The following is an 18,690-nucleotide window of genomic DNA, read 5'->3' on the forward strand; positions in this document are numbered from 1 at the left end:
CACCCAGCTGCAGTCACAAAACAGCAGCAAGGACAGTGAAGACAAGCATGGGGGAGGCATTTCAAGAAGAACCATAGCTGCTCTGGATGGTCTGCTATGGGAAGCCAACTGCCAGCAATGAGAGAGCTAGGCATCAGTCAATAGCACAGACCAAAAAAGAAACAAACAGCCTGGGGTGGAAGGCAAAATGCAAACTTCCTCTAAACAAATGACCAAAACAAAAAATTCAGCCTAAACAAATCAGCTGAAACTTCCACAGCACAACACTGCATTAAGTAATACCTGGGGAGTGCATCATTCTTCAGCCAAAAGCTGCCTGCTCAAAAACGTGCAGCATGTGGTTTCACAACAGGAATGGAAACGCTTGTACCTTGACTAATGACTTGTTTTGTCACAATACGCTGGGCTTTTCTTCTTCATCTGCAGAACAGGAGCAGCCTAGCAGAGACCCTTCAAAGGCAGAAGTGGCCAGCTGCCCAACAGGGGAAGGCCTTTTCAGGATCACAGGTCTACTGAAGAGCCTTTTCTTTCCTCTATGAAAAACCTTGTACCGTATATCCTCCTGACTGGGCTCTGATGCCTAAATGACAGATTTCAAAGAAGTAAGAGGGATTTGAGCTGTCTGACTTTCCTCATCCCCCGTAAACTGGGCCCCAGTTCAGGAAGCTAATTAGGCACGCACATAACCTTAGTGTTAATGAGTCCATTCATGCATGTGAAGCTCTGCATGTTTCAGCACCTTGCTGAAGAAGTTCACTAAGGACAACAGCACAGAGTCCTCATCCATCTTTTTGCTCCACAATTTTGCAAGCAAGAACCTCAAACTCACAGAAATACCCTGGAAGTTACAACTTCAAAATAATGCAATCATGCAAAAGACCACTGTTGTTCTGATGCTGTGCACCAAGGATGAGTTCGGGTAAAACCAGCAGCTGATGAAGATTAAGATGGTGCTCTGTTGTTTTTGCACAATTGCCTATTCCCACCCTGTCCTACAGTCAAGCAGAGCCAGCAAGAGCAGCACCAGCACTGGGCATTCCCAGCAGATCTCCAGCCCTGAGCTCCATTATTTGTGGGAGGGCTTCACGAAGCATCAGAAGACAAATACACATTTCCAGATAGGTCTCTGGTACTGCAGAACTCTAACACCACCAACAGGCTGGGGGCAGCAGGGGCAGCAATACTCATCTAACCTTTTCACTCAACAAATGACAGGGTAGAAGTGTCTCTTTAAAGCAGACACTAGAGATAAAAACCAAGGAGGGCTGTGAAAACAGTTTTGGACGACAGCTCTATGTTTGTCTTGTAGGTCTTCTCAACTTTCAGTAGTGGGAGCTAAAAGAGGGACATAGGTCTTTCGCATTTCTGTAGGTGTAGGCTTCCTCCTCCAGAAGAAATGCAGTGAGGTGGATTTACCGTGCCAGACCATGACCTCCCCCTCTCCCAGCAAGTAACTGATGATTCAGAAGGCAGCCAGGAAACACACACTGCACCCAACCATCTGCTTGATACGAGTGGGAGTTGAAGAAGAGAGCTCCCTTTGATTTCGGCTGTACTTGGTTAGCACACCAGAGCATGTTATTTTATTATCCCCCTTAGCATGTAGATGACTACTGTCCAGAAAATAACCCTGCCTCTTTTTAAAGCCATCTGCAATTTCCTGTTTTCTACATCCCCACATAGGAAGACTGTAATAAGTGCCATTCACGAACAAGGAACTGTTCCTCCCACGTCTCTCCTCAGGGAAGCCCTCACATTGCTTCAGGTCCTCTGTGAAAATGACAGCAAGCCTGGTGAACGTGCAGTAGGTATCCTACAAAGAGGTGCTCCAGAGCCCTACCATGGAGTCAGCACAGCTCGAAGGTTTTAAACTACAGTGCTCCTCCTGAGACCCTTCCCATATCATTAACAATATAGGAAATCCTGAAAGATTAAGTTCTCTGTTCTGCTAAAAGCAAACACACGTGAGCTCCACAGTTGTAGCTGTTCATGTCATGGTGATGATGATGGTGGTGCTGGGAGGCCAGAGCTGCTCCTGCACCAGCAGCTCTTGTACCCTGCAGACAAGGAGCCCACATACATATAATTACTGGTAAATTGAGTCCTTGTTGATAAAGTAGAAGCATGTCATTGTGCCCAGTCAGTTTATAATGTTGTCTTTCATTAGGTGAACGCTCAGGAGAATGACAGTCTATGTAAAGCAATATTCATGGCACCAAGCTCCTGAAATGACAAATCCTACCACCAACCTCAGGCGGGAACCTGGGGAGGCAACTGCATGCTAACACAGTTCAAAATCCATGCAAAACCAGGACCAAGCCCAGAAGAACTGGGATTTCTTGGGCTACTGAGTCCTGACAGACCCATCTCCCACCATGCAGAACATTGAAAATATACCTGATTGAGGCTTAAGCCATCAGTAATGACCAACTCATTGACTGTGATAAAACTTGCCCTAAATAAAAACTACAGAATTGGGCCCCACCCCCTGCATACACGTGTTGCCTCTTTTTCTTTAGTGTCCCAGGTATGCACTAGTAATGCAATTTGTAATACATAACTGTGCTGGCATTAAATGTCTGTTTATTTTCAGTGCAATGATGATTATTCAGCCTCGAATCAATAATTAGGTTAAATATCAGGCCCCAGATGATCAATGAGGAACTGATAAATAACAAAACTTCTAACATGACTTGACCTCTGGCTGCCAACCGGTCTTGGGAGAGATTTAAACTCCCAGACTCTAATCCACGTTGTCGCAAGCACAACACATGCAGGCATGCTTCACAAACAAAAACCTTTGAGTTTTTCGCAACCTCTTTATAGTATTTTTTCTGCCACCGCTTTTAACATCAGTTGGCTTTGGGTCCGGTAGTCCCCACATTGCTGAATTTCCACATGTATTTCCACACTAGATGTGTCTTTAACCTCAAGTGGACTGTCAAGCCAGATGCCAGATGCCCCCTTACTTCCTCAGTGCAAATTATCAGTAAACCTTAGCATAACTCTACTTTGAGTCTTAAACTAACAGCATGTGAAAAGATTAATATGAATAAATTCAAAACTAATCAGATCCCTTCTTTAAATGTTGACACAGTATTATTTATATCCCATAAATACCTTCTTGACTAAAATTCATCCCGGGAGATTGGCACCTTGCCAGTTCTATTCATATTTACTGTATTTATACAGTACAGTTGGCCAAGGATAATATTTAAGACAAAATATGCCTTAGGGTATATACAATATCTCTTATAGTTTTCCTTTTAAATCTCCTCATTGCTAAAAATATTTAGTCTGAACTTTATAAAATGCCCCACAAAGACCTATCAGCAATCTGTAGTGATATATTGCTGACTATGAGTATAATTAGAGCATATTTGTAATACTTGGGTTGTAGTCAGTTGCTGAACGCTAACAACTTGTGGTAAGAACTGAACCACTGATCTTTCCCATGCCTTCCTCCCAGCAGCTTGTGACCTCCAGCGCGTCCGTGCTGATCCCCTTCTCCCCCAAGTGCAGCAGAAGCTGCAGAGTTAAGAAAATCCACTCTGAGACGCCTCACAGGGAGCACCCAGGGCCGCCAGAGCTGTGCTTTCAAGATCTTCCTTTAAAATATGGTGGAGCGATTTCTTCCTTGCTGTCTTTTTTGGAAAGGTTCACTCTGTCCAGTATAACTAGAGAGCAGTGGAAAAACAGTTAACCTACTTACTCTGATGTTCGCAACAGCACTTGCACAGTAGTACTGGATCGGCTGCTGCAGGGCCCTCTGATCCCAAACTTGTGATGCACTCTGTTGGTAGATACCTGCAATCTCCCTTCCTCTTCCAAAGCCTCGATCGATCCTTCAGCACAAATCTGGCCTCTGCCGAGGTTTTAAAAATAGATCCTCTTTTGTCAGTGCCATCCAAGTCACACACCACAGATATTTTAATTTTCTGGAAAGTCTGTGGCTGTATTTCGAACTACCAATTCTCTGCTGGTTGCTCACGCCAGGGAAAAGGACGGATGTGTGGTCAGGACTGAGGCGTTTTACCTTCAGCTACAGCCACAGGGTCAATTCCACCGCTACCGGCCTCCCTAACCTTTGCTCAGAGGTGCTCATCACTCTGCTTGGGACATGACCTGGTAGGTCCCAAACCAAGAGCACTGACTTACACCAGCAAAACCCTACTGCATGCTCTAGTAGAAAACTGACACAGTTTCTGTGTTCTCGCTATTGCTGTGAATTACATGGAGCCTCCTTGCTCATACCCACTTGGCTCCAAATAGACATTTTTTTGAAAAAGTATTTCTTCCCTCAGGGTAACAAGGGTGGAGTGTATTTATCGTGGCTATTAGGGATGGTGCCATAATTACAATAATAAAATGGCTCTGACTGCCAGGGTGTCCTGTACCTGATGCTGTCATTTAACAATAAAGGGAGAAAGGGAGGCAGCTGCACCGAGCGTGGGGTTCAGATACCTTGGCTGGCATCCTGGGACTCTCACATGCAAGACAGAGCAAGCCCCAGAGCTACAACTTGCTAAACTAAAAATAAATAGGAGAAAATGCAATTAGAAACTCTAAGATAAAGTTACCAAGATGGCTGCATTATCTATTTAAGCAAGAGGTACGTGCTTTTCAAAACCAGACAGTAAGTATATAGGGCATCAAGTGGCGGGGGAGGGAAGAGAGAGGGAAGGGAACGAAATGAAAAGAGTACGGGCTCGACTTTGGATACGCGAACGGTGGAGTTATTTTCTGCTTCTGGTATTTCACTTTCTTCGGTATGATGATGATCTAGATTCTTTTAAGGGAGTGCGGTGCTTTTTCTTTTTTTTTTCTTTTTTCCCCTGTACACTTAAACTTCACTACCAAAACAAAAAGACACGTCATTATTATTATTAATCACGCTAAGTGGATTTGGTCAGCACGGAGCATTTGTACCCTTCTGCTGTGCAGAACGTGGCGTGGATCATCAGAAAGTCATTAATAACAGCAAAAAGGCAGACGGGCTGAGACAGGTTCCAAGAACCGAGGCTAACCAGAAGGGAAAACTTTTCCTGTACCTGAAATGAAAGCGCCCATGAACTGAACTGGGCAGCTAGTTACAGCTGGAAGAGGAGAGAGGATGTCTGTGCCTCCGTCCTCCCCGAGTACTGATCTGCACAGCGTCTGCAGGACAATGTGCCGGAGGGGTGCAGAGAGAAGGGAAGGGAAGCCGGCACTGATTTTTTTTTCTGTTTTTTTTTTTTTTCTAGACCTCCTTTTCTTTTCAGTTATGGAGAGATGGAAACCTGCCCAATCCAGACACTCCAAGGGAAACAACAGCAGTGGAAAGATATTGGCTCTTTTCGGAGGCTGCACACGGGGCCGCAGGGGAGCTGAGCCGGTGCTGGGGAGGGAGCGGGATCCCAGGCGGGGGGCAGCCGTGCTCAGGTAGGTGGCGGTGGGCAGTGCAGGCACCCTGCGGGGCTCCTAGGTGACCCGAGGGGGTCCGAAACCCCGTCAGTCTGGGGGCAGCTGAGCCCCCCACACCGTTCACATACATATCCCCCCCACCTAAAAGAAACCCTATAAGCAACCATCTAAGACGCTGAGGACTGGAGCAGAAAAGGAAGAATACGATGCACAGGGCTGGTATTTCAAGGCGGTGGGCACTGCCAAGCCTCGGGGGCAAAACTACACACACATGCACAAACACAGAAGACTTACTTTCAGGGTAAAAAGGCTGCATGTCTATTTTGTAAACTTCTTTGGCATAATACTCCTCGTCGCTCCTCTCCCTTTCGCAAGTGGCGGCTCTGTGGTTGGCTTTCTCTTGCAGCAGGTCCCTGGTGCTGTTGTAGATGGAGATGACCTCCGGGGGCACCTCCTCGGGCTCGGGGTACTCGTCCGGGGGGCTGGTGAGCTTCAGTTTGCTCAGGATCTGCCCCCGGATCGCCTCGATCCTCTTGCGCATAAACTGATCCATGTCGAGGGTGCTGCAGGTAGACAGGCTGAGAGCCACGGTGGCCAGATCCAGGGTGAGAAACACGCTCAGGAGATAGCAGTGCATTTTAAGTGTTTAAATACAGCGCCCCCCAAAAAAAAGAGTGACTTTAACAACGAACAACAACAACAACGAAGGGAAAACAAATATTAAAAAATATCAAGGGGATGTGTGCAAACAAAGGGAAGATCTGCAGACAAAATGCAGTTAAAAACCGGACCGCAAGGACGGCTTGCGATCGAAAAACGCACAGGAGGCGTCAGTGAAAAAAAAAATCACAAAAAAAAAAAACAAACAATAATAATACAAAAAAGGAGCTACAACTGGATGAAATTCGGAGGGGCGAAAAAATAAAATAGAATAAGACGGGGTGTGTGTGGGGGGAACAAACCGATAAACAAACCCGCGAGTCGCGTAAGTCGGAAAAGAGGCTGTTCTCAGCGAGCTGGCGGAGCAGGGTGGAAAACGCACACAGCCACCAAAAAAAAAAAAAAAAAAAAAAAAAAGAGGAGGGAAGTAGGGAGGGAGGGAAGGAGGGAAGAAAGAAGTGATGGGTACGGCAGGGCGCTGCGGCACCGGGGGAGGCGCGCACGTGTGCGGCCGGCGGCGCGCAGCCCCGGGCCCCGGCAGCGAGCGGTGCTGCTGCTGCTGCTGCTGCTGCTGCTGCTGCGGCTCCTGCCCCGGCCGCCCGCCTCCCGCCGGCTGCTGCCTGCGCCCCGCGCCGCATGCACCGACCCACCCCCGCCCGGGCCGCTGCGCGTTTTTCGCAGCTCCCTCCTCTTCCTCCTCCTTCCGCCGCGCTCCGCCAGGCAGCGCCGCCGCCGCCTCCCCGGCAGCAGCGTCCCGGGGCCGCGCCGCGCCGCTGCCCCCCCCCCCGGCGGCTCCCCCCCCGGCGCCCCCCGGCCGCGGCGCTCCCGGCGAGGAGGGGACGGGTGGCGGCAGCCAGCATCGCGGCCGCGTGGGGACGCGGCCCTTTATAGGGCCCTTTATAGGGCCGCCCCGCCCCGCCGCTCGCCCCGCCGCGGGGTGACGTGGTGGGGCCGCGGGGAGCCAGCCCGGGGCGCCGCCGCCCGCCGCCGCCGCCTCCCCCCCGCGGGGGGTACCCCGCCGCCCCGGCTCTCTCCCCCCCTCCTATTTAAAAGGGAAGGCTCTGAGGCTGCCTGCGCCCGGTATTACTTCGGGCCGAGCGGCTGCGCTGCTCCAGGGGAGGAACCGAGCCGGGTGGGAGCTCGGGCAGAGGGCAGGGAGCGCCTCGGAGTGTCCCCCCCCGGCTCTGCCCCTTCCCTTCCCAGCACGTTCGCTGCCCCGCGCCCGGCAGGGAGGGACGAGCAGCATTTGCTCCTTCCCCGAGGTCTCCGCTCCTGCCCGAGGCGTGCTCGTACCTCCTCGCCCGCACTTGACAGGAGCTCTGGAGCCCCGCACCCTCGGGCTGTCTCCGTAATTCAGCTTTTTCCGCTGCCTCCTTCGGCCGCAGCGAACATCGCAGGCTCGGGCCGTGCAGGCAGCCGGGGGCTGGTGCTGTGACCTCGGGAGGACGGCTGCACCCTGCCCTGGAGACATCATTCCCTGGAGCCATCATTCCAGGGGCCGCTACACGTCCCACAACTTTGTGCCGCAAAGCTCTTTCACAGCCCATTTATCAGCCCTGTACATCAGCGTTAACTTTGTAAAATGATGAAGTAGCCTTTTCCTTCCCCCTCACCCCTTCTGTCCCCAAAGCCCCCTCTGAATTAAGGTTCTTCTTCCTTCTTGGTGCATCTGCACAGAAAAGGGCTTCCTCCAAACCATGGCAGCCACGGGCTGGGGAGGTCACAGCGCCGCTGTGTGCTGCTTGCGTTGTGCAGGATTCCCCCACGGAGGAGTCCTGCCAATGCTGCCAAGCTGCAAGGAAGAGATGCGGAGAGACAAAGGAGCTGAGGATATATATGTACAAGTAGTGTGCACACGCACAGTTTTTAGAAGTAAACTTTCTCCTCATCCTTTGGAAGTAGGTGGGTGTGTATGGCACTGTGGGCACAACCAAGGCTGCACCCTCCCCAGTCCAAGAGCTAAGGGTGCTTTCTGCCTAAGTCCACAAATTCCTCCAAGGCCAGATTAAACGTCTGTGCCACAACATCACATTTTTACTGCTGTGCATGTCAATGTCCTGCTCCTACTGACCTCAAAAACACAGCTGCAGTGAAAGAAATGGCAACATTTCCAGAATTACTCAAATAAATAAGCAATCTCAACATGTAGACTCAGCTGGTTTCACTTCTGCAACACACCTGTATAAAACCGAGGGGACAGTTCCTTGAGCTGTTACATCTCACAGCTCCGCTGACTTTACTGCTCAGCTGAAGAACCAGCGCTGTAGCATGAGGTGCCTCAACTGCAAATACTTCTAAAGCAAAGGCTTATTGAGTTATTTCCTCCAAAAGCTCCAGCAGAACCCATGGAGAAACACCTTGCTCTAACCCCATGGCCCAGTAACAACACTTGGCTGCTGTAAATGCACTGCCCAGCGCTTGCCTTAGGGGCTTCAGGGCAGCCCTGGGGACAGTGCTCGACACCCTCCTGCCCTGCCAGATCCCCCCAGATTCTTGCATTTGTTCCAATTTGGAGAAAACCAAACACACACACATAGCCTTCTCTTTTGCAAGAAGCAGCCCCGTAGGTCCCCTGTGGCCCCCATCCACAGGTGCTGGAGGCCCAAGCTCCAGAGGAACCCTCTGCAGAAGTCACCAGAGATGCCTTCAGGCTGACAGCATACCAGGCTGACTAGGTTTTGAATGCTGCTGAGATTCCTTCTGATTCGGCAATGTTTCCTCAGAAACTTTTTTTTTTTTCTTAGCCAGTCTGAAACCCGTCTGTTTTGTTTGCATTCGAGGTGGCCCATTTGCTTCTATTTCTGACCCTCTCAATGTGACACGGGGTGTCAGGTTTACATGGGTTCAGATCTCAGTTTTGCCTCACCACTGCAACAAAGCTGAATTCCCTACAACTTTCTGGTATCACCATGGTGATGTTTTCGCCACGCAGAACTTCCTGGGAGCAGCGGCACAGACAGGCTTTGGCTTTTCTGTTACGAAAGCCCTGGCCACTTGAGCTAAATCCCCAACAGCTGCAGCTGGCCCATCGCACATGCTTGAGCTGCTCTGATTCGCCCCAGGAAAGGACACCTACCTACTCACCAAATCATTAAAATGCACATCGGTGTCCGTAAACACCGACTTTCCATTTTGCAAATGGAAAATATCTGGAACATATACATCACGATATACACACCATGACTTATCTGATCTCACTTCCAAATCTCTCCCCTGCACGTATTTGTCTCTCCCCCGCCCCCCCTCCCCAGGGTACCAGCCTCTAAATGGGTGACAGCTTTACCTCACTAAAGGAAGCATTACACAGAAGAGACTATCAACAATTACCGAGCGAAACTACATGCACTCTTCAAAGCTGGACAAAGCCATATCACCAGAATTTAATAATCACGTGCCCTTCTCCACAGGTAATTCAGCTTCCACTTTCTACCTTTAAGCTTCATATATCTGTCAAAAGACATCCTAATTACAACTTTGTATTTTATTGTGAAACGCTGTTTATTTTTATCCATTTCAAACCAGTTTGTATTTAATAAGCACCCGTTAGCTTCAAAAGCTGTTGGGATTACTAGGCACTAAAGCTGAACTAAACCTGCACTTACCCATTCTCTCTACCTCTATGAAATGGACTTATCCTGTGTGGCTGTTGTCAGTGGGAGCTTTGTAAGTCAGAAAGCAGGAACTAGCCCTTAGCATTTACACAGGGAAAGAACAGAACTCATCTGTTCTAGAGCTTTTAATTCAATACAATACTGTCTTTTTATATATTGATTTTTTTTTTTTTAATAAACAGTAACTGTTTATTAGAAAAACAGGGACACCTGGAAAGTTACTTCACTAAACTTAAAAGTTTCATGTTTCCTATTAACTTAAAAATTATGTGGTCAGGATTTTACAATTTGTGGTTTCTTTTTAGATTGTTTTGGTTATACGCAAATGTGCTGTGTGAAACACAAAGGCAATAATCTTTCTAAAACTGCTGACGACCAGGTCATTAAGTAAGGTGACTGGCCACATTTCATACACTAAAGAACACTGTTGGAAGAGGAATAACTTTTAAAAGTTAAGAGGTGACTTTTGTAAACTCGCACACTGATGACGACTGTAGGATGCTTGCACAATTAATGCTTTGTGGCACGCACAGAAATCAGCAGCAGTTGCTGTGGTCATGCAGAATCTCAGCTATTCTGATGCGGGGTGCTAGGCAAAAACTTTTGAATTCTCCTTTTTATAACAGCACGCGTAAGAAGGTTCAACTTGTAGAGCTGAGGTGGCACCTAATAAAGGTAAGGCAAAAAGGAGATGACAAATAATGGAAAATTTTAATATATACACCATAATAACCCTCTAGATTTTTCTGTTTATTATCTTTACTGAAGTACAAGTCCACAATTCTGTACTGTACATTTCATTAGTGTGCGCAGTAATGCCTATATGAATTTTGAGAGCAAATCCTGCTGACCTTACTAATACAAGCAGCCCCACTGCCGCGAGGATTGCATTTCACATAACTCCAGCCCCCTTCTGCAACGCTCATGTTCCAGAAGATAATGGCTACTTTATATAACACACTGTTTAACACGCAAGACTGCTATCCATATATACACATGCATGTGTAACTACTTGCCAACTTGCAAATCGAAGGTATGTTTCTGATATGTATGTATATATATTAAATTAAAGTGGAATACATCCATACACAAAAGTTCTCATTCCCGCAAACGGAGTCAGTAAGCTCAGTGGAAAAGACCACAAGAGAACTGTCAACAGGATATGGCCCAGAAAGCCATTCAGGAGGCTCTTCTGGGATCCTGTGGAATGCCACCCCCTCCACCACCAAGTGAGAACACCGTATTACTGCAAGCAGTAATGTCCACAAGGCAGTGTGCAGTCTGTATTTAGAACTGTACCTTAATAAAATACATCTAAATGCTACTACGAAAACATCAGACAGGATCACGATCCCAAGACACCTCAAGCCAATATTACTAGATTTTACAGGAAAGGGGAACGTTCAGGAGGTACTGAGATATTATAGCTGGCCCTTAGAATAACTCTCCTGCAAAAGTACAAGAATTCTGCAAACAGAAAGGAACATGACCATACCATTAGTCTGCATTTCATTGCTACAGTTACTACCCATCTTATGGAGCTTGGATGTGACATCCCAGAAAATAGCTCCCCTGTTGTAAAGTTGCCCACGCTCTCCAAAGAGTACTGCAGGACATGAGGGAAATCAACACCATAATCAATTGTCTAAAATTCCTATCCTGAAATATAATTTATTTTTTTTTAAAAAAAAGGTTGAACACACACATCGGTGCTGCATTCAAAGGCATTCCTTCTTCTAACATCCAATTCCCATCTTCAAATTAGTTAAGACTGAAGCCTTGATAAGAATTTCGTGAATGCCAGAGAAGTTCCCCCATGGTTACACCTCCCAGTTTGATCCTCTCATGTTCTTTTCCAAATCTGCTTGTCAGCCCTGGGGTTACCACACTAATCTTCTCTGTATCTTTCCAGTTTTAGTGTATGTACAACCAAAAAAAAAAAAAAAAAGGCCTTCCTTAATCCTAGCAGCTGTAGTTTTAATCACCACAGGAAATCCTGTTTCCACTAAAGTCAGTAAGATTTCTACTGTAAGTATCAGCAGAGGAAAATGATCAGGTTTTCTAACTAAAAATAAAAAATAAAAGGGAGAGAAATGCAAGCGCAGGGATCTACTTACAGCAAGCATGACAAAGTAAAGACAGTAGGGTAGAAGTCATCCCTTTAATCTCTGTGTTTGAACCCCTGACCTACATCTCTTCCTCAGTATTACGGCTGTTGCATGCTATTTCTGAACCACTCCATGATGATTTGGGTTATGCCCCAATAAGTAACATACAAATGATACCTACAAATACTATATTCCTAACAGAGCATCTACTGGAGTTTATTTCAGGAAATTAAAGTTATGCAACTCAAGTTAGAATACGCATCCACATTGCACTACAGAGGTTTAAGAAGATTACGTATAGAGCAAGATTAATTGGCAGCAAATTCAAAAAATGGGCCAGCCAATAATGCAATATTTTAACCCATAAAAAGCCAGACAGCCTGGGGACTGGAGTCCTGGCTTCTTCGCAAGCTGCTGATGAAGTCCACATAGAAGGAAAGCTTTAGTGAGTTTATGCAGCTTCAGAAATGTTTTTCCTAATGTTTTTAAGCAACACACATTTGAGATAATCCCCATGAGTTTACAGAATGCAGTGCTTTGTTTCATATTACCCCAGGGGAAAAAAAACAACACACATGCACTGTTAAGGTTTTCTGCTGCACTCACAAAACTAGTTCTGGAGAAAGTCTTTTTGTATTGCCTCTCTCCCTTCTTCTCCCAGTCTCACACATTTTTAAACCTGCTTTCTATGCCTGGCTACCTAAACCAATGAAAACAATATTCTTGAGTGGCTTCATTTCAGTTCAGTTGGGATTCATCTCCCTATAGCAGAAGGCTACACGAAGCTGACATATTTACATTATCCTGAGGGCTGCTCTTTAGAGGTACCAAATACTGGAAAAATTGGCAACCTTAGCTTGTGATTTTTTCATTGTAGAAGTCTCCTTTCCCATCCTGCATTACATAACACATCCTTCCTTTACTTTGCTCTGCAGCATTTTACGCTACCTCAGTAGGCAAAGAACATCACCTACAGCTTTCTTTCCCATCTGAGGTGCTGCAGACCCATCAGGCTATCAGATTTATGCAAATGCTCAAACAGATGCACATCTGCCAGCCCAGGGCTGAATGTGGCAGCCCTCCTGCAGTATACCTCAAGAGGAGGGGTTTGTGACACACCCCTTCTAAGAAGGGAAAGAATGGCATTGTGCAGACAAGATTTAAGAACAACTGGTATCAAGAGCAGGAGAATTATAACCATTAACTATGTCAGAGGACGATCTGTCCTTTGGACATCAACTTCCAAATTTCTCTGTCATGGATACAGGCTGACAGCTAAAATGCCTACTTTCACAAATGTAAGTGTTGTTTGAACACCCACCTCATTAACAGGTAAATCAGTGCTTAAAAAAAAAAAATGCACACACAAGCCAATAATGCAGCTGTGAGACCCAGTAACAACTCAAATAAAGGACCCGAGTCCACAGACTGATTAATTTTACTCTTAACCAATTACCCTCCTACCAGTATTGGGAAGAACCATTAGGAATAAAACATGAAACAGAAGGCTCTTTTCCACTTATAACATTAGCAGGTTTGGGGCACTAAGTTCTCAGTTATTATTGATAAATGCCATAACTGTTTTAGCCAAATTTCCTTCATGAATAACAAGAGTATAAAGTCAGTGACGTGTACAAGGGAGTACAGAAACACACCCAGAGTAGGTAGGTACATTACTTCAGTACATTTCACTTGGTCCACAAGGCCATATCCACGGGTGACCCTCGCAGGCACTCCTCATTGCCTCACGGTTTGTTACATTGCTTCCTGAATTACCAAGGCTTCAAACAGGTTCCCTGCCTTTGACCTTCAGAGGCCAAATCCAGCAGGTCACCAGCAAGCTGTCTGCATGCGGGCAGCACAACGCATAAGGAAGGAAAGAATTATATACTACTTGGATACAGATTTATCACTAGTTTGGCAGGTCATCTTGATTACTAACCTCAAATAATGGTGGCATTTTTGTGACAACTATCTTAAAACAGCAGCATACATAGACAGCATGCAAAGCACCACTGGAACAAGAAACCAAACTTAGTTCTGTAGTACAAAAAAAAAAGCAACAAAAAAAAACAACTTGTCATAAGGCAGATGGTCCAGCATTATGCTCCAACAGTAACTGAAGTGAATGAGAAACAAAGACAATGGTCTGTCTCTGGTTAAGTGCAATATTGATGTTACAGGAAGACGCAGAGGTAACTCATTTCCCTTCTTACTTGAACTACCTTCTTCACATAAAAGTTATTTCACTTCTACTTTAATTCTAGACAATAACACACAAGATTGTAATAATTGCTCCAACAGTTAAAAAAATAAGATTAATTAACAAAAAACAGCAGTGGTACAGGCAGTCTTGGCCTAACGCGTTTGCACTAAGACAGTGTCAGAAAGGTGTTCAATGTCTTGCAAGGCCTAGTCCCTTTGCTAACAAAATCTGCACAATGAATGGCAATGTATTAACCCCATGAGCTGGATTTGTTTGTTCAATTGTTTTACTGGAAGTATATTTATACTTAGGTCTAATACATTGTCTGGCAGAGTAAGGAGCCCCAAAGGTTCTGAAAAATCTTCATTGTCTCTCTGTCATGAAGTAACACCCACTTGAGAATTTTATGAAGTATTTTTTTAATAAAAATATATTTCTTTCATAAGCACATAACCAAGAAAATTTCAGCAGGTATTGTCAAGTATTTCAATCACCTAAAAAAAACAGTATGCAAAAACACACTTGTCACCAATGCATAGCTGTGACATCTGTTACTTTTGAACTGTAAGCTCTTTTGAAACTCACAGGAATTATAAATTAGAAAGTCTTTTCACCATTGTGTAGGTTGCTAACAACATGTTAACAACATGATTTTGATCACCCTTGATCTCCAAAGCAGCACTGCAAGGTGGCGACTGCATGTATGGTATGTGCAGGTATGTCAAATTCTCAATTACAAAGAAGAGTAAGTTGTGGTACCCAACCCTCTAGTGAGGGTTTTCATTCAGAAGCCCAACTTTAGGCACGCTTTCTGAAATGGATGCACACCAGTATCTGTCCCTGAACACAGGGCACTCAATATAAGGCTGCCTCAAAAGAACACTGTTAGGAAGCTGCAGAGGTGGAAATAAAGCCCAGAAATGCTCACTACCTGTATTTCTGTCAGCAGCTTCCCACTCCAATACATCAGTGTCAACAAGATTTGCAATTTACAGATCACTTGAAAAACAAAGAAAATCCTCTTTAAATAGATTGTAGACAATGAGAAAGTCAATGCAGTAAATATTCAAAGTAAATCATAAACATCCACAAACTAGAAAGCTTTTCACTACCATTTTGCATGGATCAAGCAATTCTTACGTTTGCTTCTGTTCTGAACAAGAATGGGAATGTTCTTCCTGACTGGGATAGAAAAACAAAGTTAAAAGCAACAAAGTGACTCTATAGCCAAGGGCCCTCAGTCATAATCTCCAGGATTACATTCATAAATATAGTTTATAAAGGGCTCAGGAACGGCTATTGGAAACTCCAAGTATTTCAATATTCAAATATGTTAATAGGTTTTTAAACTACAGCAAACAACCCTATGCTACCCTCTACTAGTGATCCCACATCTTTAATATGCGATTTAAAGACATGATTAGTAAGTACATCAGCATGTTTTATGATCAACCATTTCTAAACTACGCACTAAGTTTCTGATGAGAAGCGTAACCAGTGTTAACTTTTTTTTAAAGTGAACTATTTTTATTAATTATTTAACTATTTCTGAGAATATTTGTCTGCAAGAAACTGTAGTGGTATCAAGCCTGAATGCAAGTCTGATCCTGGTTCACAATTAACAACATATATTGAAAACAATTAAGAAACCTGAAGAAAATGTTACAAAATAATGCTTGAGAAGTTCACTCACTGGCATGAGAGGATGGGCTATCGAAAATTGAAGCACTATGAAGAAATAATACTTCTAATGAGTACTCCTAAAATAATCTTCCAAAGTGCTTCTTGGAAGAAATCTGTGTTTGTGACGTCACATCTGAAGGCTTGAAAAAAGTGTCCTGACTCGTTTCAAAATTTGATACCTGAGAGATTAAACACGTGGGTTTAAACAAAAGGAAATCATTCCAAAGGATGAAGCATCGCACCAACACAAGCATCTTTCAGCAAGTGCTGAAACCGTTCAGTTCAATATAAGTCTTATTTCAACATCCCTTAAGAGAGAAAAGCAATTAAAAAGATGCATTTGAAAACAGTGTTTTTTCTAAGAAGTATTGGCCACTCTGTGTGTAAAAAAGAATGATTAAGGAAAAGCCCTTATCTACTAGATCATCTACAGAGGTGAAACCTTTGAGGTTTACATACTGACAGAGACTAAAAGCCTTTGCTTTAAGGATAACAGTGAAGGAAATTGACAATCTGTTAACCAAGCATTTGCCCTGTCTCCTGTGCCTGTCATTGAGGTCCTAGAATATGTTTAGCATTTTATTTAGCAGTAGGATCCTATCTATTTAATAAAAGCTTAAGGGACTTCAATATTTAAAGCCTTCTCCTGGCCCCTCTTACTCCTTACCTCAGCAAGGTCTTGAAGAAATCATTGAGCAATTTGCAGAGGCTGGAAGTAAGCAACATTGATGACTGCTCTGTGTGGATATTAACTAAGCCAGGACTCATTTCATAAGAATGAGGAGTTTGTCATTTTAAGTTGTGCAGTGTGCTGTGCCAGATGTCTTCTGCCTTCCTCCCTGAAGACAGCTACTGAGCCAGCTCTGAACAGATACAGCATTACAGACCACCTTCTTCTGGAAGTATCAGATAGTCAAAATAACTTTATGGACTCCAAACAAAAGGAGAGGGCTCTTTCTCTTTCCTCTTCTATCTCCACTAGGAAGCAGCAGGGACCCCAGGCAGCAGCTTCCAGCCCTTTTGTTCTGCTCAACTTCTGAACTCTATGAGAATCTGCCTTGCAGCTGCAGAATTAGGACCTCTTTCCTCCGCATTTTAGCAGGGAAGACTACGTGATGCAGTAGCATCAGGCACAAGGATATTCTACAACCACTCCCAAAGTGTTTCCCTAACAGCAGGCTGAAGAAAAGCAGGGAGATGGTCCATTTTTCCATAGGCCAAATCATGTTTTCCTTGATGAGAAACTAGACGAGAGGAGGACAGGCATGGGAAGAGCTGACCCTATGCCTTCTCTTATTAAACAAAACCTTGTTACTTGCATGCAATCCATAGAATATTAAACTCTACGTACTCTGGAGTTGGCCTGAAGCCTAACAAAACTGGAACCACCCCATCCTTATTGGCTTTATATAGATAGGTACAGAAATATACAAAGTTAAGATGATTCATGCTCTCTGGAATGAAGGGCAGCAGCACAGCTTTGCTTAAGCAGAGATATTCATGGGAGCAGGCAAAATGGACTGAGAATTCTGACGGCTGGGAAAAGCTGCTAAAGATTGTTCTTCTTAGCTGTTGAAAAGGAAAAATATTACTGAAAAAGCTGGTAGGGAGATGGGTGGGCCAGCTGATTCTACAAACGAGAGGAAACCGGAAGACATCTGGGCCAAGCAAGGTTTAGCTCTTTTGACTTGCTAGTCAATTAAAACTGAATTTGTGAAATAAACCAGTGCCAAATGCCTAAAATTAAAATGCACCACTTCCATCTGCCACAAGACTCCTTAGTTTATTTCTCTTTTAGAATTAGTTACCCATTTAAGTTATTCTAGGAGCTTCTCTGCATATCACAATGAAAGGACAAGCCACACTATCAAATTTATAAAATTATCCAGTTGAACAAAAAATCTGAGTAGTATGCCTCTTAAAAGGCAAGAAATGCTTTCATTCTATAGGCAAAATACTTAAGTACTGCTATGCACTTCAAGTGGAATGGAAGCTCAAGATGCGCATAGTTAAACATCTGAGTATTCTAGAATTATTTTGAAAGTATTCTGAAGTTTTCACAATCACCTCAGGATATTGTAGTTTCTAAGAAAAACTAGATTATTTTTCAAGAGTTAGATCTCAGCCAGAGACTGGTGATATAAACCTAGAGACCTACTCTAGATTTAAAGGTGCTGATGTAGTTTTTCCACACAAAGTAACTTAACTCTGGAGAAAGAAAGCAATGTCAGATTAGACTATTATGCTGTTTTATAGACTCAAGATTCATTGTAGTATATTTTTGTATTGCACTAATGAGATGCCAGCTCTAGCCGAACAGCTATACAGATGTCTAACCTCCAGAAGCTGGGATAACCATATGTCAAACTTCTGTGGTTTTGCCACTTGATATTTTCGGTGTATGCCTTCATTTGTGATAATAAATATCAGGCCACAAACTAATGTCTACTCAGATATCTAATATGTTTAACACTCAAAGCAGCTTGAAAATCTAAACATTTCTGCTGTTAGCTTTGAGTTCTCCTCAAAGAATTATGCTACAATATATACCAGATGAATAGGCTAGGGATAACACAACCACTGCCAGTTGTTAGGATGGGTTTCTTTCTACCATTTTGTATGTATATTTTTTATGCTGTAACATACACAAAGTTCAATCCCCCTGCCTTCCTCGATGCATTCATTAAAAGTCTTAAATACACTGTCTTACCACACATTTCAATGCTGAAGACCAAAAATTCAAGTCGTTCCTAAACATATCTTGCATATAAGCAGGTAGAAAGAAAGGTTTGTATGAAAGAAATCTATAGACACAGAATAGAACTATATATTTTTAAGTATCAATTCAGAGGACCCAAAGCATTCTCTTCACATAGTAAATGGGGAAATGTGATAGCAAAGTTAAACTACACAGCATCAGACAGACGATCCAGTCAGTGAAGGCAGAAGAATTCAGCCTCAGCCTCTCATTTAAAACTCCTTAACCACCATGCTATTCCCTCTGTACTTACACGCTTCT

The 18,690-nt window shown here is 44.3% G+C and overlaps 1 protein-coding gene across 1 annotated transcript in view; it reads right to left on the reverse strand.

Moving 5' to 3' along the window:
- Positions 1 to 6,924, reverse strand: part of TGFB2 (transforming growth factor beta 2) — a 73,159-nt gene extending 66,235 nt beyond the window's left edge. Inside the window, exon 1 of the mRNA XM_035557605.2 lies at positions 5,698 to 6,924. Coding sequence (XP_035413498.1) covers positions 5,698 to 6,040 — 343 coding nt within the window. The 5' untranslated portion in view covers positions 6,041 to 6,924. The remainder of the gene's footprint in view (positions 1 to 5,697) is intronic.
- Positions 6,925 to 18,690: the final 11,766 nt, after the last annotated feature.

This window comes from Cygnus atratus, chromosome 3 (assembly GCF_013377495.2).
Source record: "Cygnus atratus isolate AKBS03 ecotype Queensland, Australia chromosome 3, CAtr_DNAZoo_HiC_assembly, whole genome shotgun sequence".
Classification (NCBI taxonomy): Eukaryota; Metazoa; Chordata; class Aves; order Anseriformes; family Anatidae; genus Cygnus; species Cygnus atratus.